This window comes from Patagioenas fasciata, chromosome 4 (assembly GCF_037038585.1).
Source record: "Patagioenas fasciata isolate bPatFas1 chromosome 4, bPatFas1.hap1, whole genome shotgun sequence".
NCBI classification, from domain to species: domain Eukaryota; kingdom Metazoa; phylum Chordata; class Aves; order Columbiformes; family Columbidae; genus Patagioenas; species Patagioenas fasciata.
In genome coordinates, this window is record NC_092523.1 from 35672619 (window position 1) to 35692236 (window position 19618).

The 19618-nt window shown below is 37.8% G+C and overlaps 1 protein-coding gene across 31 annotated transcripts in view; it reads right to left on the reverse strand.

Moving 5' to 3' along the window:
• TENM3 (teneurin transmembrane protein 3) overlaps positions 1–19618 on the reverse strand; it is a 1336783-nt gene that overhangs the window by 52534 nt on the left and 1264631 nt on the right. For 22 of the 31 annotated variants that reach the window (XM_071807653.1, XM_071807652.1, XM_071807651.1 and 19 more), the window contains 6 exons: positions 11895–11921; positions 10267–10287; positions 9173–9319; positions 1953–2169; positions 796–915; positions 150–411 (listed from right to left, as the gene is read on the reverse strand). In XM_071807653.1, the coding sequence (XP_071663754.1) occupies positions 150–411; positions 796–915; positions 1953–2169; positions 9173–9319; positions 10267–10287; positions 11895–11921 (794 nt within the window). The remainder of the gene's footprint in view (positions 1–149; positions 412–795; positions 916–1952; positions 2170–9172; positions 9320–10266; positions 10288–11894; positions 11922–19618) is intronic. The other 9 variants (XM_071807663.1, XM_071807662.1, XM_071807678.1 and 6 more) reach the window with 3 other exon arrangements.

Sequence of the window (19618 nt, forward strand, 5' to 3'; positions counted from 1 at the left end):
ACATAAATTGGCCTGAAAATAATCATGCTGCAAATTCTTAGCACTTAGTCTGAATTATTTTTTCAACAGTAGCTTGCACTCTTTTTGTTATGGTTGCTTAATACAATACAGCCTGTGATAAAATGCGATTTATTTGAGGCACACCTTACCTGTGTCTCTGGGATGACAGGACTGTCTTCAGGAGAAATTCTAAAGAAGGTGGATAAAGGCGATGACACAATAATGGGGTTTGGCCTTACAAATCCACTCAGATCACAACTAGGAATGTCATTCTCTTCCTTCTTCATGACCAAGGTATCCATGACATAAAAGACATTCCAGGGAATCCAAACTGTGTGATACTGTGTCAGGAATGGTGATCGCTCAAACACCAGGGTCAAGGAGGCACCGCCATTCGCTACCAAGTCAAACCTAGAAAAAAACACCAGGGCTGGCTAGTCAGCAAATTCCCAAAGCCATCTACAGCCTCCATTTTACTGATTGATTCTTCATTCCACTTCACTGCTCTGAAGGCAGAATGGCTCTACTGGGAACAATGGAGAAATCAATTGAAATATATTACATAATACCACACTAAGAGAACGAAGAGTTTGGGATGTTGCATTTAAACTAAGCAATACCTTCTACTTCTAAAGTATATAATCAGCACATTTTACATTTGAAGAATGTACTAAGTACAGCTTTAGTCAATTGCTTTTTTTGTGTCTTTTGTTTCCATCATTTATTTTTACAAGCAGCTCCTCAGTAACACCTTTGCTGTCTTTACGACTTAGAAGTGTTTCAAATTGCACTTACATTCCATCTTGGCGAGTAATTGTATATCCATAGTCTGGATAGTGCAGAAAGGAGACATTGACTCCAATGAGTGGCGTTCCATCAGCAGTTAATACTTGGCCCCTTATGACGGATGCAAGACTGTGAAAAAGATGCAGGATCAAATTACACATTTGCTTTTTTCGTTCCCTTTTAAATGAATTAAATCTAGTAGAGCGAACATACACACATCTTTGCATGGTGTCAACTACCATTAGCAAAAACATTCCTGAGAAACTAACCTTTTTACAAGTTCACATAATTTACACTGCATAATGAATGTCTTGAAATACACAGGTAATAATTTTGTTAATATTATTGATTTTACTTTGGTTCCTTTTGCCCATACTGAGTTACTAAGACCAGAGATTTACTGAAGAATTTTAAAAACTTATAAACTCTAGATGTTCCCACTGTAAGTCATACCTCTGGCAGACTCTTAAAGAAAAATGTACTTTTCAATTAGTATCAAAGCAATCTGTAAAACTGCAGGGACTATGAAGTACAAAATTTAAAAGAGCAATAAGGAACATTTGTGCAACAACTTTTAATCAACTGCTGTGCCCAAACACATTAATGCTGTTAAATTACTGCAAACGCAGTAGTTCTAGTGTAAATCATCTTCCTTCACTCAGTGAGATCCCAGACACCTGCTTCCTGTTACTGGTTTATTTTCAGGTCATTACTGCTTCGTAGAGCACCAGTCAAACGGTTTATGCAATTATACTGTCGTGCACTTAACAGTTCTATTACATTAATTCATAATTTATATTATTTAGTGAGCTCAGTTTAAAAAGTGCAGCTTTGCTTTTCCTTCTGAAGTGTTTTCATTGCTTTGATGTATTTCCAACTGTGCTAGCCCAAATCAACCGGTTAAATAAAAATTTATTTAATCATTAATGAAGTGCCCTGTTAGAACACAGGTACTAAGCATGGCAAATACCTTCTGTAACCTACTGGCAATATGAATTTTGCAGGAAATGAGACAAAATAAGCAAGTTGATAAATGAAGATAAAAGGTTTCTGCTCAAAGTCCATGCCATGACATTTGCAGTCGCAGTGGATCTTCTCCTAAACATGAATCTCACATGCCCTTCAATTTATTTCTTATTCACAAGTAAATGATGAGCCATGCTCACCTCTTATTAAAAGGACTTTCCCCAGGTATGACATGAGTGCTGTCCGCTCCGATGAGAAAACTGATGCGGTCATAAAATCCTTTGGCAGCTTGCTGAGATGGCGACTGTTGGCTTTGGCTGATAATGTCTTGGGGATCAGGTAGCCCACGGCAGTAAGGCTGGTTTTGGCAAGAACTCTGCAAACAGCAGTCAGGATCCATACAGTCAACGAGCCCATCTGTTGGCAGAAAGTCACACAAGTGAACACACTCTTCCTCCTGCCCCTTTGCATGAGAATGGGCCAATCAGCTGGGAGATTAAAAGAAATGTAGTTTGAAAGAATACTAATAAATAAGATTTTAATGAATTCACTTTCAGTTAAGGAAAAAGAGTGTCACTGTTTACTGAGCTCTTAAACTCCCATGGAAATCCATGCAAGCTGAATATACTCAGTATCATCTATAAATTAAACCTATTTATTTGATAGTTTTCTAGTAACATGTTGAAAAAAAATCCAGAAAATAGAGGAACTCAAGCTCTGCGTACACTGTTGACTTATAAATATGAAACATTATGGGTGGGTCTAAGCAGCTTTTATCTGGAGTTATTTGGTTTGCTAGAGAAAAAAACCAAACCAAACCAAACCTAAACCAAGTAATTCCCATTCTGCTGTTTTCCTGAAGTTTTTTAGCGTATCTATGCTGTACGCAGCTTTAAATATTTCACAACTTTTATCAAGGTGGACTCATTTATACCGTGGCAGAAAGATTTTGTTGCAAGTGGCAAAGGCCATTTCCACAAGAATTCTGCATGAAAATGTATGAGAGAATAAAATCTGTATTTATCATTTAGATTTTATGCTGAATAAATTGGTCAGAAATGCTGGCCAGTATAAACAAGATTTAAACACATGGGTGCTTTTATGCTTATGTGCTGAAATATTCACATATAATGAGCATTAGATCTGTCACATCACTGGAAATCTAATTTGGTGAAAGATTAAAATCAAGACCAAATTGATAACTACTAATTTGCTGTAAGTAACGTCATAAGGAATATGAGCCTGGAAATGTCAGCTACAGAAAATTTCCAGATGAATGTAATATAGTATCACATCGCTGATAATTGTTTCCCCAAAAGAACAGCAAGGCTGAAAGAGCTCAAACATTTCATTATTCCATTTGGATTAGAGAGGGAGCTTGCTTGCTGCACTGAAAAATACACCAATGCAGCACTCGGAGGAAGCCCATGGCTGCTTCTCTCACAAAATCATCTCGCTTTAGAGTAAAACTTCTTTCTGAAGGGAGAAATATCATCCATTTTTGTTCAATCGTATGTTGAAAGAGCGTAAGTAAACAGAGATCTTCTGAAGGTATTCCTCTAAGGACTGCTGGGCTATGTGGATCAGTTAGAAGATTGGCAAAATAGCAAAGGGCTGCGATTTCTATTCTTTTGCACATCTAAAATTCTTATTTAACTCAGCTGACATTGAAGTCAGTTCAAGGAAAACAAAAAGGGATGAAAAAGTCATTGTTTAAGTATATCAAAGTTCAAACTTTTTTAAGAGAAAAGAAAGAATATTTATTTTTCTTGGGATGAGCATATACCAGAGGGTCACATTCCCATTCAGACAGACCTCGACAGGCTGGAGAAATGGGCTGACGGGAACCTCGTGCAGTTCCACAAAGAGAAGTGCAAAGTCCTGCACCCAGGGAGGAACAAGGCCCGGAACAATACCCCAGGACATGCTGGGGGACAACTGGCTGCAAGGCAGCTTTGTGGAGAAGACCTTGGGAGTCCTGGTGGACACCAAGTTGAACATTAGCCAGCAACATGGCCTTGCAGCAAAGAAGGTGCCAGTGACATTCTGGGCTGCATTAGGAGGAGTGTTGCCAGCAGGTGAAGGGAGGCGAACCTTCCTGTCAGCACTGGGGAGTTCAAACCTGGAGTACTGTGGAGACTTTGCCCAAACATCAGAAAAACTCTTTTTTTTACTGTGAAGGTGGTCAGACACTGCAAGAGGTTGCCCAGCAAAGTTGTGAAGTCTCCATCCTGGGAGATATTCAAAACCCAACTGGACACAGTCCTGAACAACCAGCTCTAGCTGACCCTGCTTTGAGCAGGGAGTGGGACCAGATGATTTCCAGAGGCCTTTCCACCCTCAGTCCATGACTCTTGTGATTTTCTAGTCTCATTCTTGTACAATATGAAACCCTTTCCTAGCTGAAGTATTGACCTCCCTTGCTGGTTTTAACTCTAGAAGCCTGGATCAGTGTCAAGGTGGGGGGTACTGATGGTTAACAGCATAGTTTTGGGTTTTTATATCTCTGTATGGTCTCCCAGGCAATACCTGGTGCAGTTGCCAAAGAAATGCTCAAATTTCGTCATTCATCTTTGTTAGTTTATAAAAAGCAAATGTACATCTGGAGTATAGTCTGCAGGTCATAAAACTGCATGAGATTGACACCTTCTGAACTAATCAGCTGGAAATGCATTTTTACAAGCCTCTCCGCTAACATCAATCAGAGAAAGAATCTCATTTTCACCAGCCAAGATACAGGGATACGCTGTTTGTTATTCTTCTGTGGAGTTTATCAGCAACTTGCCCAGGCGAGTGACGGATGGTTATGAATCTGGCTCCTCATAACTTGAGAAAACATTTTTCATCCTTTCTCTGTACTTATGTGGCTAGAGCTATCTAGTACCACTAAGTTGAGCACTCTATTGCACTGTGTGAAGCAGAGTAAAATTTCCTTTCTGAAATGGCTCTGCAAAATTACTGATGAATTTTGTTTAGCCTGAAAAATATGGGACTTATCTCAACACTGTCTTATTGGTTATATCACTCAAATATGATAGAGGAATTATAAAGAAAATAGAAACTCCTACAGTCAGCTGGACAATCATTATCAGTCTCAGAAGGCTATTTTGTGGGGTTTTTTTTTGTTCTAGATGAAAGAGGTTCTTCTGTATATGGAAGATGTAATGATCACGTTATCGTTTTCTTCCTCAAAAGCTAAAGTCTAGCTGTAAAAATCTTGACTGATGTCACTTTTCCCTTTGTTGCAAAATGCACAGAATTGCAATGGACCATGGTCTGGTGATTATATTTCATATTTGGAGAGACTAATAAAACCCTCAAACTATTAAATGAGAGGTTTCAGAAACACAGAGGATTCCCACACTTATGGATGTCTAAAAAATAAGATATATTAGTTGGCATGTTCGCTTTTGAATGAATTCTGAAGAGTATGCATAAAACATCTGGAAGGAAGAAAAACAGGGGGACAAAATAACTCCTGGGCACAAGTTCAGCTTGTGTCAAGGGGAGATCATGGCCAAGGACCTACATTAACCACATTATTGGTAAATAAATAGATTAGAAATTCTGGCAACAAAAAATCTCCACAAAGTGCCTACGTTCAGTGTCTACAACAGCTTTGGAGCTATGATGCTGGCTGTCCCACAGGACAGTTTTGGTAACCATGGCACACTAAGACAAGAGGCCGGAAAGGACAGAAAACTGTGTTAATAAACCTCAGTTACCCTTGCAGAGCTCCATTTTACAACAGGCTATAATGAATGGACTCAATTATAGACAGCAAAAATGACTGCCTGTAGGAGCAGCTGCTTGGAAAAGCCACGAAAGCAGAAATAGCCCTTGATTTATTCCTGAGCAGCACACAAAGACCTTGTTCCATGGTACTATTGCAGTATCTCTATAAGCATACCTATAGTCTGCTCAAATTCAACACTCCTGTTGGAGTGAAGAAGCCTAAAATATGAAGTGTTGGGCTCTAAATGAGCTGTCACTCCAAAATGAAATCTTGGAGTCACTGTGGATAATTGCTATGGATATATCAACCCAGCACTCCCCAGCAACCAGAGACGCAAACAAAAAGCAGAAGAGTAATGGGAAGTGTTGGAGCAGAAACCAGAGAACATGAGAGCATGCCACTGCATCAGTCCTAACTCAAGTGCAAACCTGGAATTCCCTGAGCTTAGGTAGTCTTTGTACTTAGTAGCCCTTTTGACATTCAAAACATTCAGGGGCAGTAATTTCTGACTTTAATTAGCATCCTGCTGGTATACCAAAGAAAATGTTCATATTTGTCCTGTTATGATTTTTTGCTAAACATCTGCTATTCGCCACTATCAGAGAAGAGGCCCTGGTTTAGGTAATCTTTACGCTGAATTTGTACTACCCTGTGACAATGCTTATCAGGAGCAGGCTATCCTAGCTTGTGCAAGTAATTACAGAAATACAGTAGTGCTAAGTATGCTTGGCTTTATTATGGTACTTATTTTCATTTTAGTAATAAAAGAATATTAATAATCTCTTAAATCCTGCTGGTGGAAACCTTTAACTATTCTTAATAATAGGAGAAGAGCTAATAAAAAGCAAACTTAAACAAAGGAATCTGCTCAATAAAGACCTGCCTAAAGAGTAAATAGCTAATTATTTCTCCAGTGATGACAAAACATGGCCCATTTTGTGAAAGTATAACAGTGACACATTTTTTTCCCAAGTAAAGGTGAGGCTTATTCCACCCATGGATAGCTCTGACTTCCCCTCTCCCCATAAAGTCAGTAGTTTAATTCAGCCTAAGGTCTGCATGTTGCACACGCTTTGTGGGTTGCTAAAATGTAAAGAAAATTCTGTATTTTATTATCCAGATCAAAACCAGGGACAAATACAAAGTGATCCGTAAAGAGAAAGGAAATTATCTGCAAGATTCTCAGAAATCTGTATTAAAAGGAAGATGAGTAATAATCATCCCATTGTATGTCACCAGTATCTAGAAGGGAAAATAAACAAGTACACTTTGATATCATTAGTATCTCCTATGGAGAATATTCCCATGGAGGTCCTTGGGATACTCATGTTGATAGAATTTGAACAATCATTTCCAAAAAAGACCTGAGAATCAAAGGAACAGCAGACACTGTTATTAATGAATTATACACATATTAATATATGAAAAATATTTTATCCAGTGTAGGATGAAACATAACCACAGTGTATCAATTAGCTAACAACCAAGATAACTTCAATTACATAAGCACTGAGCCTAGTACGATGTAAATCACACTACCTGCAGTCATCGGTATAAATTCAGCATAAGTGCTCAGATAACCTAATCTCCCACAATAAACAAATACAGCAGAGGCCTCCTTGTGTCATTCCCTGCAGCTGTCTGGAATTTCAATGGCTTGCTCAAGAGATTAGTGGGCTGATTGCATGTACTCTTGGAAAGGGAAGAAACACTGCTGCTCTTTCTAGGTGGGTTTCTGGCAAAGATTACTCTCTTTTCTCAGTTTTGTTTGGTATGCTTCCAGTTTTTAATTTAATTTAATTGGTATATTTTAACCCTTTTCCTCAGCCACTAGTCAAAGACTGAAGCGAATATGCTCTGTATTGAAGCATATAAAGTAAAATAAGGCACACTCAAAGAGAAATGACAGTGACAAATAGCGTCACATGGGTCAATCATGGCAAACCGACTGTTTGGTCAATCCCTTTCTTATACATAGCTGCATAAAGTCTGTAAAGGAAATAGTGAAAAAAATTAGACCTTTTTTTTCCACTATTGTTCTATTTTCTTGAACTTTCAAGTAATTCTGTCAGATCCTTCTGCTCCAATTCCTTGTTCCTCTTCCCCTTTTCCTCAGAAACAGCTTTATTGCTTTCAGTCTGAAGTAGCATCTTCTTTACCCTTTTCTGTTTACGTGCATTGCTGTTCACCTTGCCCCTCTTCCTCCCACTGCTCTGTTATCTGCTCTTGGTTCTCCCTCTGATATTTCATGTCCTTCTATTATCTTTAACTTTTACTGAATCTGTTTCACTGGGTTTTCAACCTTTTTTCCTCTACATGACCTGTGGTGGTGTGGTTTTTTTTTTTCCTTTTTTTTTTTTTCTCCTCGAGGTTGGTTATGCTTTAACCTAGTTTGTACTCCTCCTTGCTCTGTCTTCTTTCATGCCTGCACATTTCTCTTTCTCCCTTATGTTCATAATCCCCTGGCCCACCTGAATTTATATCCCCAAGCAGTGCACCTCTGCAAGGCTATGCTGTGGCCAGTCATTCCTCCCACTCCCTTCCTACATGCGAGAATTCAACTTCATGCTAGCTCAGATGGAGTGTACCAAATTGCATCAGATTTTTAGGCCCCTAAATGTGCAAAACTGACTCGAAATATACCATATGTAAATGAAGAAGGATGACAAATCAAATGATGTGTAAAGCAATCGACAGCAGCACTGTTTTAAGTGTTATTTATTTTCCTCGGGAAATAATGTTGCTGTTTTTTTATAGTTTGCGATGTTGGGATATGAGAGCAAACAGCCCACCAGCAACAGCAAAGGCGTATGTAGTATAAAGCTGAAAAACAAAGTCACAGATGACTTTATCATCATCCAGAGGCCCTTAATGGTGTTTCTTATCTCTGCTCTGAATCTGAAGGTGTTAAACAAAAAGAGCTGATGACAGAAGGGGAAGAAAGGCAGACAATCAAAGCATTATTGTGATCTAATATTTGACTGCATTCCCATTTAATCTTGTTTTTTCGTGTGGTTTTTTTGTGTGATTCTGGAGTCATGCCAAAGTCACAGCCCCTCTACCTTCTCTGCCCCACAATAATGATTGCTGATTGATTCCTTAAGTCAACAGGCCTTCCTGCCTCTTGCTGCAGATTGTTACCCATCACCTGAATGACAGACTGCGGAAAGCAAGCCAAAAAAAAAGACGACTTCTGGAAGCATCCTGTCCGTTATCTGAGCATTCACAGGCTGTGGAGGGATAAGATCTCTGTAGACTGGGCAACCGATTCCTTCCAGCAATAGCATCATGGGTCAAAATGTAAGCTCCCCATTCGGCCTTTTGTCTTGGGATAATTTCCTTGTGAGGTCACTAAAAATTTGAACTCCTTTATTTTTTTTTTTCCCCTCCACTACAGTTCACTGTCTTGAGCCTATGTTTTATTCCAGTAAAAAAGAATACTGCGGGGAACCAAAGGTGACATCCACCATTTTCTAAGTACATCTCTCACCTATCATAAACATCTTGTAAGGTTTTGCCGATATGCCAGATAAAAGCACTGAAAACAGCAGTGTATTCTTAGAGGCGTAAGAGCTAGTAAAACACATGTATGGTTCTCATGGTAGTATTTAATCACCTGACTGTAAAATCTCTGTTCCTCAACACATTCTCCCCAGTGTTAAAGATCCAGTTGGTATATCTTACCTCCTTCATTGTCCTTACTGTCAGTGCAGAGAGTTTCCATGGCTACGTCACATCCCGCTCCCCTCCATCCCGGCTGGCAGACACAGTGCCAGCCGTTCTGGTCCAGCGTGCACCTCCCGTTGCTGTTGCACAAGCCAGGGCAGCCCTCTGTTGAAACAGACAGAGAGGAAAAATCACAAGTGATTTAAATACTGCAATTATATAAAATGAAAAAAAATACAAACAACGGACGCTTACTGGGAACAGGCCTTAAGAACAGCACAAATACTGTAATTGCACATGGAGTGGAACAGCAACATTACCTGGGGAACGTGATTCTTAGCAAAGTGGCATCTTTGATTGGCCTGACACTTGAGACACCACTTACCTGTACAGGCAGGAAATAAATGCACCAATCCTCTAAATACCTGCAGGCCAGACAAAATTAAGTTTGCTTTTTAATTTTTTTCTCTTTTTTCTTTTTTTTTTTTTTTTTTTTTTTTGGCAAAGTAACGAGGTGAGTGCATAGCGCAAATACAGTTGTGTAAAACAATACATTTTTCTGTGCTTATAGAACAGATCATTATTTGCTCTATGCAGTATTGGTTACTTACTGGAACAAAGGTATAAGCTCCCTGTTACTATGATCAAATCCCTCCAAATTCTTAAGTAGGAAAATGGGTATGATTTTAGGCACGTAATAAAAGAGAATGTCAACTTTATCTGGTCACAGAGTTGCCGTATATTCATGTGAAATTACAGTGCGTTAAATAATTGCACAAAGTATAGGCCAGTTTTAATGACTATACTTTATGCCGAAAATACATTCCTTTTCACAGAATAAGCAAAGCCCAGGAAATAGTGAAGCAGCTTAGCATCTATTCTAACAAACATTAGGATTCAGGCTGCATACGGATGGGACAGGACCAACAGGATTTCCAACTAAATGTAATAGCTGTGCGTATTTGATTACTTAGGACGGACAAAATGAAATACCATAAGGACCACAATAAAACATTGATAGACTGAACAAAAACACGGTAGTGACGTGCTTCAAGACAGATAGCAGAGAGTGATTTTTTGTGACAATCTCCCTAAGGCTTTTGTGCTGTTACCTTTATATCCTATCTTGTCTGCTTTTATGGCCAAGGAGGGAAAATTTGGGAAACAATTAAAATAATTTAATATATCCAAAACTGATACTTGTTTTCAGTCTAACATTGCATTATAAAAACAGTATCTGTCACTTCCTAGTGATGAAATCTGGCATGCAGCCAACATGATCTGTATGAGGATGACAACACTATAAATATGTAGATTTTGGTGTTCCTTATCTATGACTATGACAAGACACTGACAGAAGCAAGTACAGATATGGCACTAAGTATCTTATGAGAACGTGGCTACAGATCAGATATTTTTGGACGCAAAAATCTTCTGTAAACTTTTATCCAAAGCAACTAAGTAACTGGCTAAACCACTTCTTCACTTTGTAGAGCTACCATCTTTGTGAACTAATCTACTGACCCATTTTGGTTTGTCTTAGTTGAGCTTAGAACAGTCTTTCAGAACAGTTTATTTATTTGTTTCTTTATTTATTAATTTACTGACTCCTTTGAACCATGTAGCTCCAAATTACAAACATTCTCAGAAAAAAAGTTATAAAGGGTGCTTCACTCTTGCCCAGTTTCTCTTAGAAGGCAGAGAATCAGGAAAACCTTTCATGAGGAAGGATGGTGAAGCTACAGTTATGCATATTGTACCATCACGCTAGGCTGAGATTACTCTCGCTACTCTTATTCTTTCAGATTGTAGCTGCTAGTAGTATTCGTTGATATAATGAGAGCTATTTTTTTCTTAATCTTTCTTCTGTTTAATTTATGGAAGACTTACATGTTTAATTGCAATACTGACAGAGCGTTTTAGGAGTCAATTGGGTACACTCAAGAGTTATTGTGTGAAAGCCTGGATATTGCCATGAATATTGCCATATTCTAATGGAAAAAAACACAAATAAGGAATAGAGGAAGATACTCAGGGAAAGAGGGGTAGGAATATTTTAAACATTCTTCTAAATCAGTTTTTCACCATAACTGAAGATACAAGAATCTTTGCTGTTTCATGTTAGGCTTTTGCATCCTTGAATCCTTTAATTGAAAAAGTTGCATAGATTATACAAGCTTTTTCTAGCTTCATACAAAATACAAGTCATAATTTCCTACGTTTAGATAAACAAAAACTTAAGAGCCCAGGGTATTCTATTGATCTGTCTATATATAAACACACACATATCTATAATTAATCTGTTCTTTAGAACTAATGACACTTGTTTTGTGACAAGAGCATCACTTTGCTTTGTTTCCTAAATATTTACAGTTTTGTAGGAAGAGGTCTAATGACAAAACCAAGAAAAAGCACCAAACAGCAAATGAATACTATCTTCAGTTTTTGGTTCAAACAGCAAATGAACACTATCTTCAGTTTTTGGTTCAAACAAAATCTAATACATGTACACAGTTTGTATATAAATGTATAATTACTGCTAAAATGTTATTATGTAACATAAGCAAGATTTAATTTTTAATTTGAGATGAGCTGAAAGTCATATGAGTTAAATCTATAATCCATGGTATGTATGTAAGAGAAGATTCTTTTGTCCAGACTAGTATGTTTGTAACTATATATTCATATAAAAAAGTACATGTAGGTATAGGCATGTCATCAAAGAGCAAGTATACAGTACCTTTCACTATCTTATCCAAATAGTGAGCTTGAGAATTAAAAAGAAAAAAAAAAAAACAGACAGACATTTCAGAAGTGTCACATAAAACAAGAATTGTTCAGAATTCACATGCAAATCAAGCAGGTGCACCTGACGTGGGAGGTCTTACATTAGAAAATGAAAATGTATTTCAAAGCTTTCAAAAATGCAAGAAATTATCTTTTCAGCAAACATTGTCATGATTCAATGAAACTATTTGAGAAATGAGGCCTGCAGAAGGAAGAGATGCTACCTTTCTCAGACTACGTTTTTCATCTGACTTCACATGCTTTGATGTTTACTTGTAACAAAAATACAATCAAAGCTAGTTAAAAAATTCAAGTTTCAACACAACGGAAGAGTAATTACTTAGCTTATGAGCTTTAAAACACTGACCATACTGGAAAATCTTTGATTTGCAGGTCATGTGTGACTCTGACAGCATAACCAGCACACTAACTTAATTCTGATTGGATTAACAGGATTTTTGGGAGGAATAGTTTTCTTCTGCTTCAATTGAGACACAGTTATTCTTCTGAGCACACACACCAATTATGTAAAACAAGTTATATTGTCTATGGGGGGTAGAAGAGCGTGTAGTGAGGTTAGTAGTGTTGTGATCCATTGCATTTGGAAAAAAGGGTGAAAATTAAACTTAGGCTTTAGATACAGAAGACTAAATAATATGGTATATCCAAGAATAGCAAGACATTTTTTCATAACTTATGACATTCAAAATTTCAAAAAAATTTGAGGAGGCAGATGGATGAATGACAGAGAGAGCACAAGGTGGATTTAAAGCAGCATGCCCTACTTTTAATACATAAAACACAGCAGAGATGTATTATATGTTCCCTCCTTACAGTCACAAAACAAAGATTGACTGCAGTTGTGTTAAAGAGATTTAATGTCATATAGCAAACTTACATTGGACAGGTGCCTCGCAGTCTACCAAACCCAGCCACCCGCACACAGGTGACAGGATGTCACAGGCTATCGCGGTGGGGACACACCAAGCTGAGTCAACCATGGTGGATTCAATCCCCTGTTTTTGCTGTGGACAGGGTCTCTCAGCAGAGCCCATGGGGGCTCTCTTTCAAAATTTGACCTTTCCTAAATCCTTGCTCGCCCCTATGTGGCGAGCACTCTGTCACCCTCAACTATGTGTACCGGATGGGTAAGAGAGGCATTTCCAGCCAGGGCTTTCCCTTCAGTTTGAATGAATGGGAAAAAAGCTCTTCCCCAGCCCGAGGAGGGAGGTGAAAAGATGTAGTCTCACGGAAGTCAGTCACTGCTATGACTAAGGTGGAAACTTGCTACTGCTTCCTAGCCCTTCTCTCTTGAAGACAATGTGGGGTGTCCTGCACAGAGTTACGGTTTCATTTTTTTTACTAAAATGGTAAGGTTAAAGGGAGACAAAGAAAGAAGATGAAAACATCAATTACAGAACATTTAGAACAACAGCAACAAACTAAGTAGCTTTTCACATCAACTGCAAACAAAAAGAAAATTGATACAGCTGCATTTGAGGGTGGATCAAATTCTTCTCTTACTCATCCAATATAATTCCCCTTGCTCCTACACAGCTGCTCTTAGAACATGGTGTATCATGTGCAGAGAAAAATCAAGCTTTAGTGCATAAAATGGAAGCAATTAGCTCTGTCTGGGGAATGCAACTGTCCACCAGTGAAACGTTAAATGCCTCTACAAATGTAGGGATAGGTAACAAAATAGTACATAGAAAAAAAACCTCCGAGGCAACTGAAAATAGTCCCTGCAATCCCAGGCCCCAACATGCTATTTCCTTTCAGAAATCCAATCTGCATTAAAAAAAAAAAAAAAAAAAAAAAAGATAAGAAAATGTTCTTTAAGAGTTTTTGTATCCAGTAGCGTTGTAAGAAGTCAGTTCCAGAACATAAACCTGTAATGCCCGGAAAACAAGTTCTACTTTCCAGCATCCTTTTACTTATGGTCAGTTGACATTAAGGACAACATTATAAACTATTTTGGTCAATGTGCAGCATCCTAGAAGAACCAAAAAGCAGAAAACGAGTGACCCAAAATAGTATAATTTTGCAGTAAAGTTTAACTAGTAATGCTGTCTTCCTTATCGTCAAGAAAAGATAAGGAATTCTAGAGGTGGGATTTGGAGCACTTTGCAGCTGCTCCTTGGCATATTTACACATCTGGCACATCTGGGCTATGTCAAGTCCTTAAAAAGCCTAATTATAGACCAAACAATATACCTAGAAGGGTTTTCTTGCATGGTTTCAGACTATGAAATTTAAAATTTTGCTATTATTTCCAGTAGAGGGACTACATATAGCTCCAAATGGGATAAAGAAAAACAAAAATAAACATACAAAATTTGTACGTTTTCTAGGATAGTCAAAATCCAATAAGATGTAGATGGCATTCAAAATTCATATAACATAAAATAATAATTGTATTATCGATCTGTGTGTATATTTATATAAATAAATGGCAGAGAAACCTATTTTACAAAGAACTGATAACAGGCAAATTCACATTTAACATGGCATAATTCATAATCAGTAAGAACTAAGACTTTTTTTTTAATTTAATGTCTCCCATTAGTCTCTTATCAGAGATGTCAGTGTCTTCCTTCAATTACTCATATGCTGCTTCCTCCAGGTATGACAGAATAGCCAGAGAACAAAAGTACATATTAAATCCCTTTATCCCAATCAGCTCCTGTTTAAATCAGCAGGAATGACATACCCATTGATTTGATGTTCCTTAATTGGTACTTGTAGCACTGTGCTATTCTGATTATTCTGTCATAAAGGATTATAATGGTGACATACTTCTAAATACTGTATAGCAAATTTATATTTCTATTAAGTTTACATTATTATCCTCCACCAGACATCTTCACCCATCATAATCTTTGTAACCTGTACACTAGATTAGAACATCTTCAGTACTTTTTGTAGTGTATATATAGTCCCATTACAGGGGCAACTCGCAGGAGTAATGAGTTAACTTTGCTGTAATAGCAGAACTTAACCTCATAGCACTGCCAGACTTGAAGCAAAAATACAGAAGAATGTGACCAAAGCCATGTCAATCAAAGTCTGCCTAAATGATAAACTACTTTTGAGTGTTTTTTGCTTCCTACACTTTGAAAACGTGAGCTGAACCCTTGCCTCCTCTCCACTAATACCATCAGCTCTCTCCCTTCCTCACTGCATTACAGCCTCTCCCTTTACAAGAAAGGAGAAAGGTGAAATAAGAAGAGAGTGAAAGGGGGGAAGAGGGGGAAGAAGATGATGAAGAAATAATTTCAGTATGCAGCCACATGAAGAAAGCTGCTCTGCTTCTCTCTGAGCAAGCTCTCGTTTGTTTTCTCTGCTCATTCCCCACAGCTCAGAATAGCAACCCCCATTCCTTGGTGAACCACTGTATACGTATTGCTGCTGCTAACACAGATGTCGTGCTCTCAGACACAGATCTGCTACGGGAAGATGGAAGCAACAGATCTTGCGTGAGTCACATTTACACCTCTACATCACCTTGCAGTGAATGTCATGTAAAGACATACAGGTAAAAATGCCATCTTAATTTCTTGGTAGAAAAACTGACTGTAAGCAAACTATGGTATGTTGATAGTATATTGTTTCCCTTAAGCTTTCTATACATCTATCTGTTTGTTTAGAGTTAGAAAGCTTTAATATCTTCGCTTAATGTTTGTATTAATTTTTAATATTTGTATAAAACTTTGTTTACAATCCACATGCCAAACAAACCCCACGTTACAGGAATATCATGAAAATGGCCAAGTCAAACACACAAAATTTAGGCAATGCTGGTTTTATGGCTACCTGAGCAATTTTTATGCTCTTCTACCTTTGTCAGTGTACAGAGCTGCCAGCCCTTTCTCAGCTCTTGTTCTCTCATCAACAACAAACACCTGATGCCCTAGTAGCAGGTCCACCATGTTAACCTAAACAAAGAAATAACTGTTTTCTTATAGACTTTTCTATCATCTTCCTCCTCAAGTCAAAATTATTTAGTATAGTATCCTCGCACTGCTGGTGTGAACAAACAATCTATTATTATCTCATTTTACTGTTGAGTAACTAAGACATAGAAAGATTAAAGTGAGAACTCTCCCTCCATCTGTTTGAATGCAAATACCTATGATGCGATTTTCCAGAATACTTAGAATTATATAGGATTTCATACACAAAACAGCATTTTAGCAATTCACATTGAAGCAAGTCAGGTCCCCAGAATGTGAAGGTCAGAAGGCACTCATTTAAAGTTTGCCTTTGTGAGCAACTAACAGAAAATTCATGGTAAAAGCAAGGGTGGAACCCAGTTCTTCAAAATAATTCTTGACCAGGAGATCAGTCCGTGTACCACTCTCTGGCACAAAGAAAGTGGAGTTTCTGCATGTGACAGCCCCTCACAGCCTTGCAACATGCTTAAATCAGGTCTGTCAGGTGCAGAGGGAAAAGCAGTTAAACATACCGTTGGTTTGGTTTTTTTTTTATTACTAAGATCTGTATATGCTATAATTAATATATATCGTCTGTTATATGATATAATGACAACGATACACACACGTGTTCTTTTGTGGCTTCCTAACTTTACGTTCTTGATTTTGCAATTTTATACTAAAGCTCTTTTGACATGGTTTTTTTTTTGGGATTTGAAACAGAAACTCTCACAGCAAGCTTCAGGGAGAATGCAGTTTGTGTAAACAGGTTTTTGTGCTTGTTTTGGGGGAGCTGGTACAAAAGTCGGAGTTGACAGCTCTTGGCTTGACCCTTCTAACCTATTCGGGACTCAGTCTGTGGTGATTTACTCCTCCTGACCTGGCTACCAGATCACCCTTATGTTCCTCTCACTTCCAACCAGCCACAGTTTAACTACCATGAACATTAAAACATCTTTCGAATGTAAAAAACCAAATATCTCCTGTGATATTTAAACTCAGTATTTCTTATCCTACCCACAGCAGACTCAGGGAATAGTGTATTTTTTCCTTTAAGAAACTGCTTTTACTCTCAAAAGGGTGACTAAAAAAAGCCATGCATCCATATGCAATTTCTCCATATCGCTACCAGAAAAGTTACAGGAGTCCAGAATTCATAAAACTTTAAAGCCACTGTTCTAGCCTGTCTTCAGAGTGGTTCACTCATGTCAAATTCATCATCCACTACAGCCTTTTCTGAGTCTCTTCTCCCTGGCAAGCTGCTTCCTAACTTGAATTTGTGCAGCTGATTATCCTTACTTAAGTACAAACCCCAGCATTTGTTGAATTGCACCTTATTTTTCTGCATATCCTATGCTACTTGTTAAAGTAATTTTAAATTCTTGTCCTGTCTCCCAGAGTGCTTGGGGGCAGTGGGCTTTGCTATCATTTGCAAATGTAATTCTCTCTATTCATCACTGAACAGTACTGAAAGCACATGTTCTTTCACTCTAAGCAGCTCATGGTCGTCATCCTTTCTCTGAGTTTATAAGAACCTTGTCTTTGACATACCATATGTTCCAAGCATTGCTGCCAATAGAGGAGGATTACAAACACTCTTCCCTTTTGATACTTTTTTTACTCCTAAATTCTCATCTTGCCCTTCTTGTAAAGGAGAACACACGGATGGAATAATAGTTGCAGGCAGTTTTGTTTTCCTCCCTACACAGGCCAAAACATAGTCCTTAACCCGAAATCATACCTTCTTCATAATTTCAGCACTTTTCTCCAATGTCTACCTAGAGCTGCAGCACACACATCTGCTGCATGTGTTTCCGCAGAGACCTGAATTGACTGCACTTCATCCCTTGCTAAAACTGCAACTGTTCTTTGCAGCAACTACTGATGGGGTTTTCTATACAAGGGCACATAAGCCCACTACCCTTTTGATATTTTGTTCTGGAGCCCATCCCAATTTTACTAGAAAGTAAGATTTCTCATCATTACTACTGGAAAGAAGCCAGATGTATCTAAGAATAAAACATTCAGTTGCTTTAAAGGATATAATAGACATAGGAAGTTTGAGACTACTAATATGTACATGAGCCATGTTGTTTCTTATTTAACACCTATTTAGCTGGAAAAGGATTTAGAAGAAAGGGTATATGCCATTAAGGATATAAAACTGTCTCACATGTACAGGCTCAAAAAGTTAAAACACCTGAGAGCTCTGACAAACTCGCAAAGACCTGCCAGACAGATGCAGGTGAAATCTGATGCTTACATTAAGAACTGCATGAAAGAGAAATTTGGCTTGGAAACATATTAAGGGATAGAATGGGATGGGAAGCATTTTTGTTTCCACCTGTCTTCCTGACTGGAAGTACTTTCAGAATGCACCTGAGCAGCATGCGACTACCTGATGTACAAAAGCACGCACTTTCTGGCCACTTCAGCTCAAGTGAGCTTTGCAACATGCTTTAAAATTCTTCATATCTCAGAGGATTCTGCTGTTTTCTGAAAATGTGCCTAACTTGAACTTCACATGTGGTCCTCATTTAAATGCAAATCAACCAATTAGCAATTTAAAGTATGCTAACAGATAATTTGTATTTGAGATACTCTGTCTTGAAATGTGTTGAGGCCTGACCAATAATTCACTTTTTTTTCACAGCTTCAGATATGTATGCACTGTCTTAAATTTAACTGGTAACTTAATATTTTTATAGTTACTAAACATACAAATATTTTGCATATTCAAGGCTTGGCCTGGCAAATTAATAATATGCTCTTCAGGCAAAAGAAAGATCAAAATCGTATGTGTACTATATTTCATGAAATCTTGTTGAACTGTGGTTATCAGTCCTCTGAGTGCCAAGAAAGTCATCTTTTCTTTTCCATGAAGACTTTGTGTTGAAGCTACAGGTGTAAATATTGTGGTGAAATCCTAACTCAAATGCAGTCAGGTGTTCTGGGAGTAGCATTTCACTCACAATATTGTGGTGAACTAATTGATACCTCATATAATTAATTTTCAGTCATTTTCTCTGAGAACAAACTATTTGAATGTGAAAGGTCATACCTTCATTTAGAAACAATCTCAGAATCACAGAATCGTCTTACTTTAAGATGAAATTTGTACTGAAGTATGATTCCATGAACTCAAAACTAAGGAAAAACAGAAATTTAGGAATTTTGATAATTACAGAATATATTAATGCAGCAGTAATTATTCTAATTTGAAGGACAAAAATTTCCTTCTGATCAAAATTCCAGAATCTGAAAAGGATCTTAAAATTCACAAATTCTTGGCCTGAATGCATTAAGGTACATTAAATACCTGACCCATTAAAACACTATGAATTGTGAATATTCTCAGTAACTTAAACTTTGGAGAAATGTAAACCATGCTTAGCAACCTAGCATCAGTACGAAAATGATGGTGATCATCCTAACACCAGTTATCCGTGCAGCTCTCCCTTTAACCTGTAAATGCAGAGAAGATCAACCAAGCCCTCAAACTGTCCATGAGTTACTTTGTCAAAACCATACTTCAAAACTATATAGTGTAATGATATATAGCCATATCAGGTTTTCTATTGGCACTTCCTTTGATGAACAGGAGGAACGCATTTGCCTTGACTTGCTCTCTGATCTTATAAAGAGATAAAGTGACATCTCCCTGTAGTCATTTTTGAAATCTGTAATATAAGGAGCCATAAGCTAAACGTGTGTTGAAGAGAGCAGGTGCAGACCATACAAC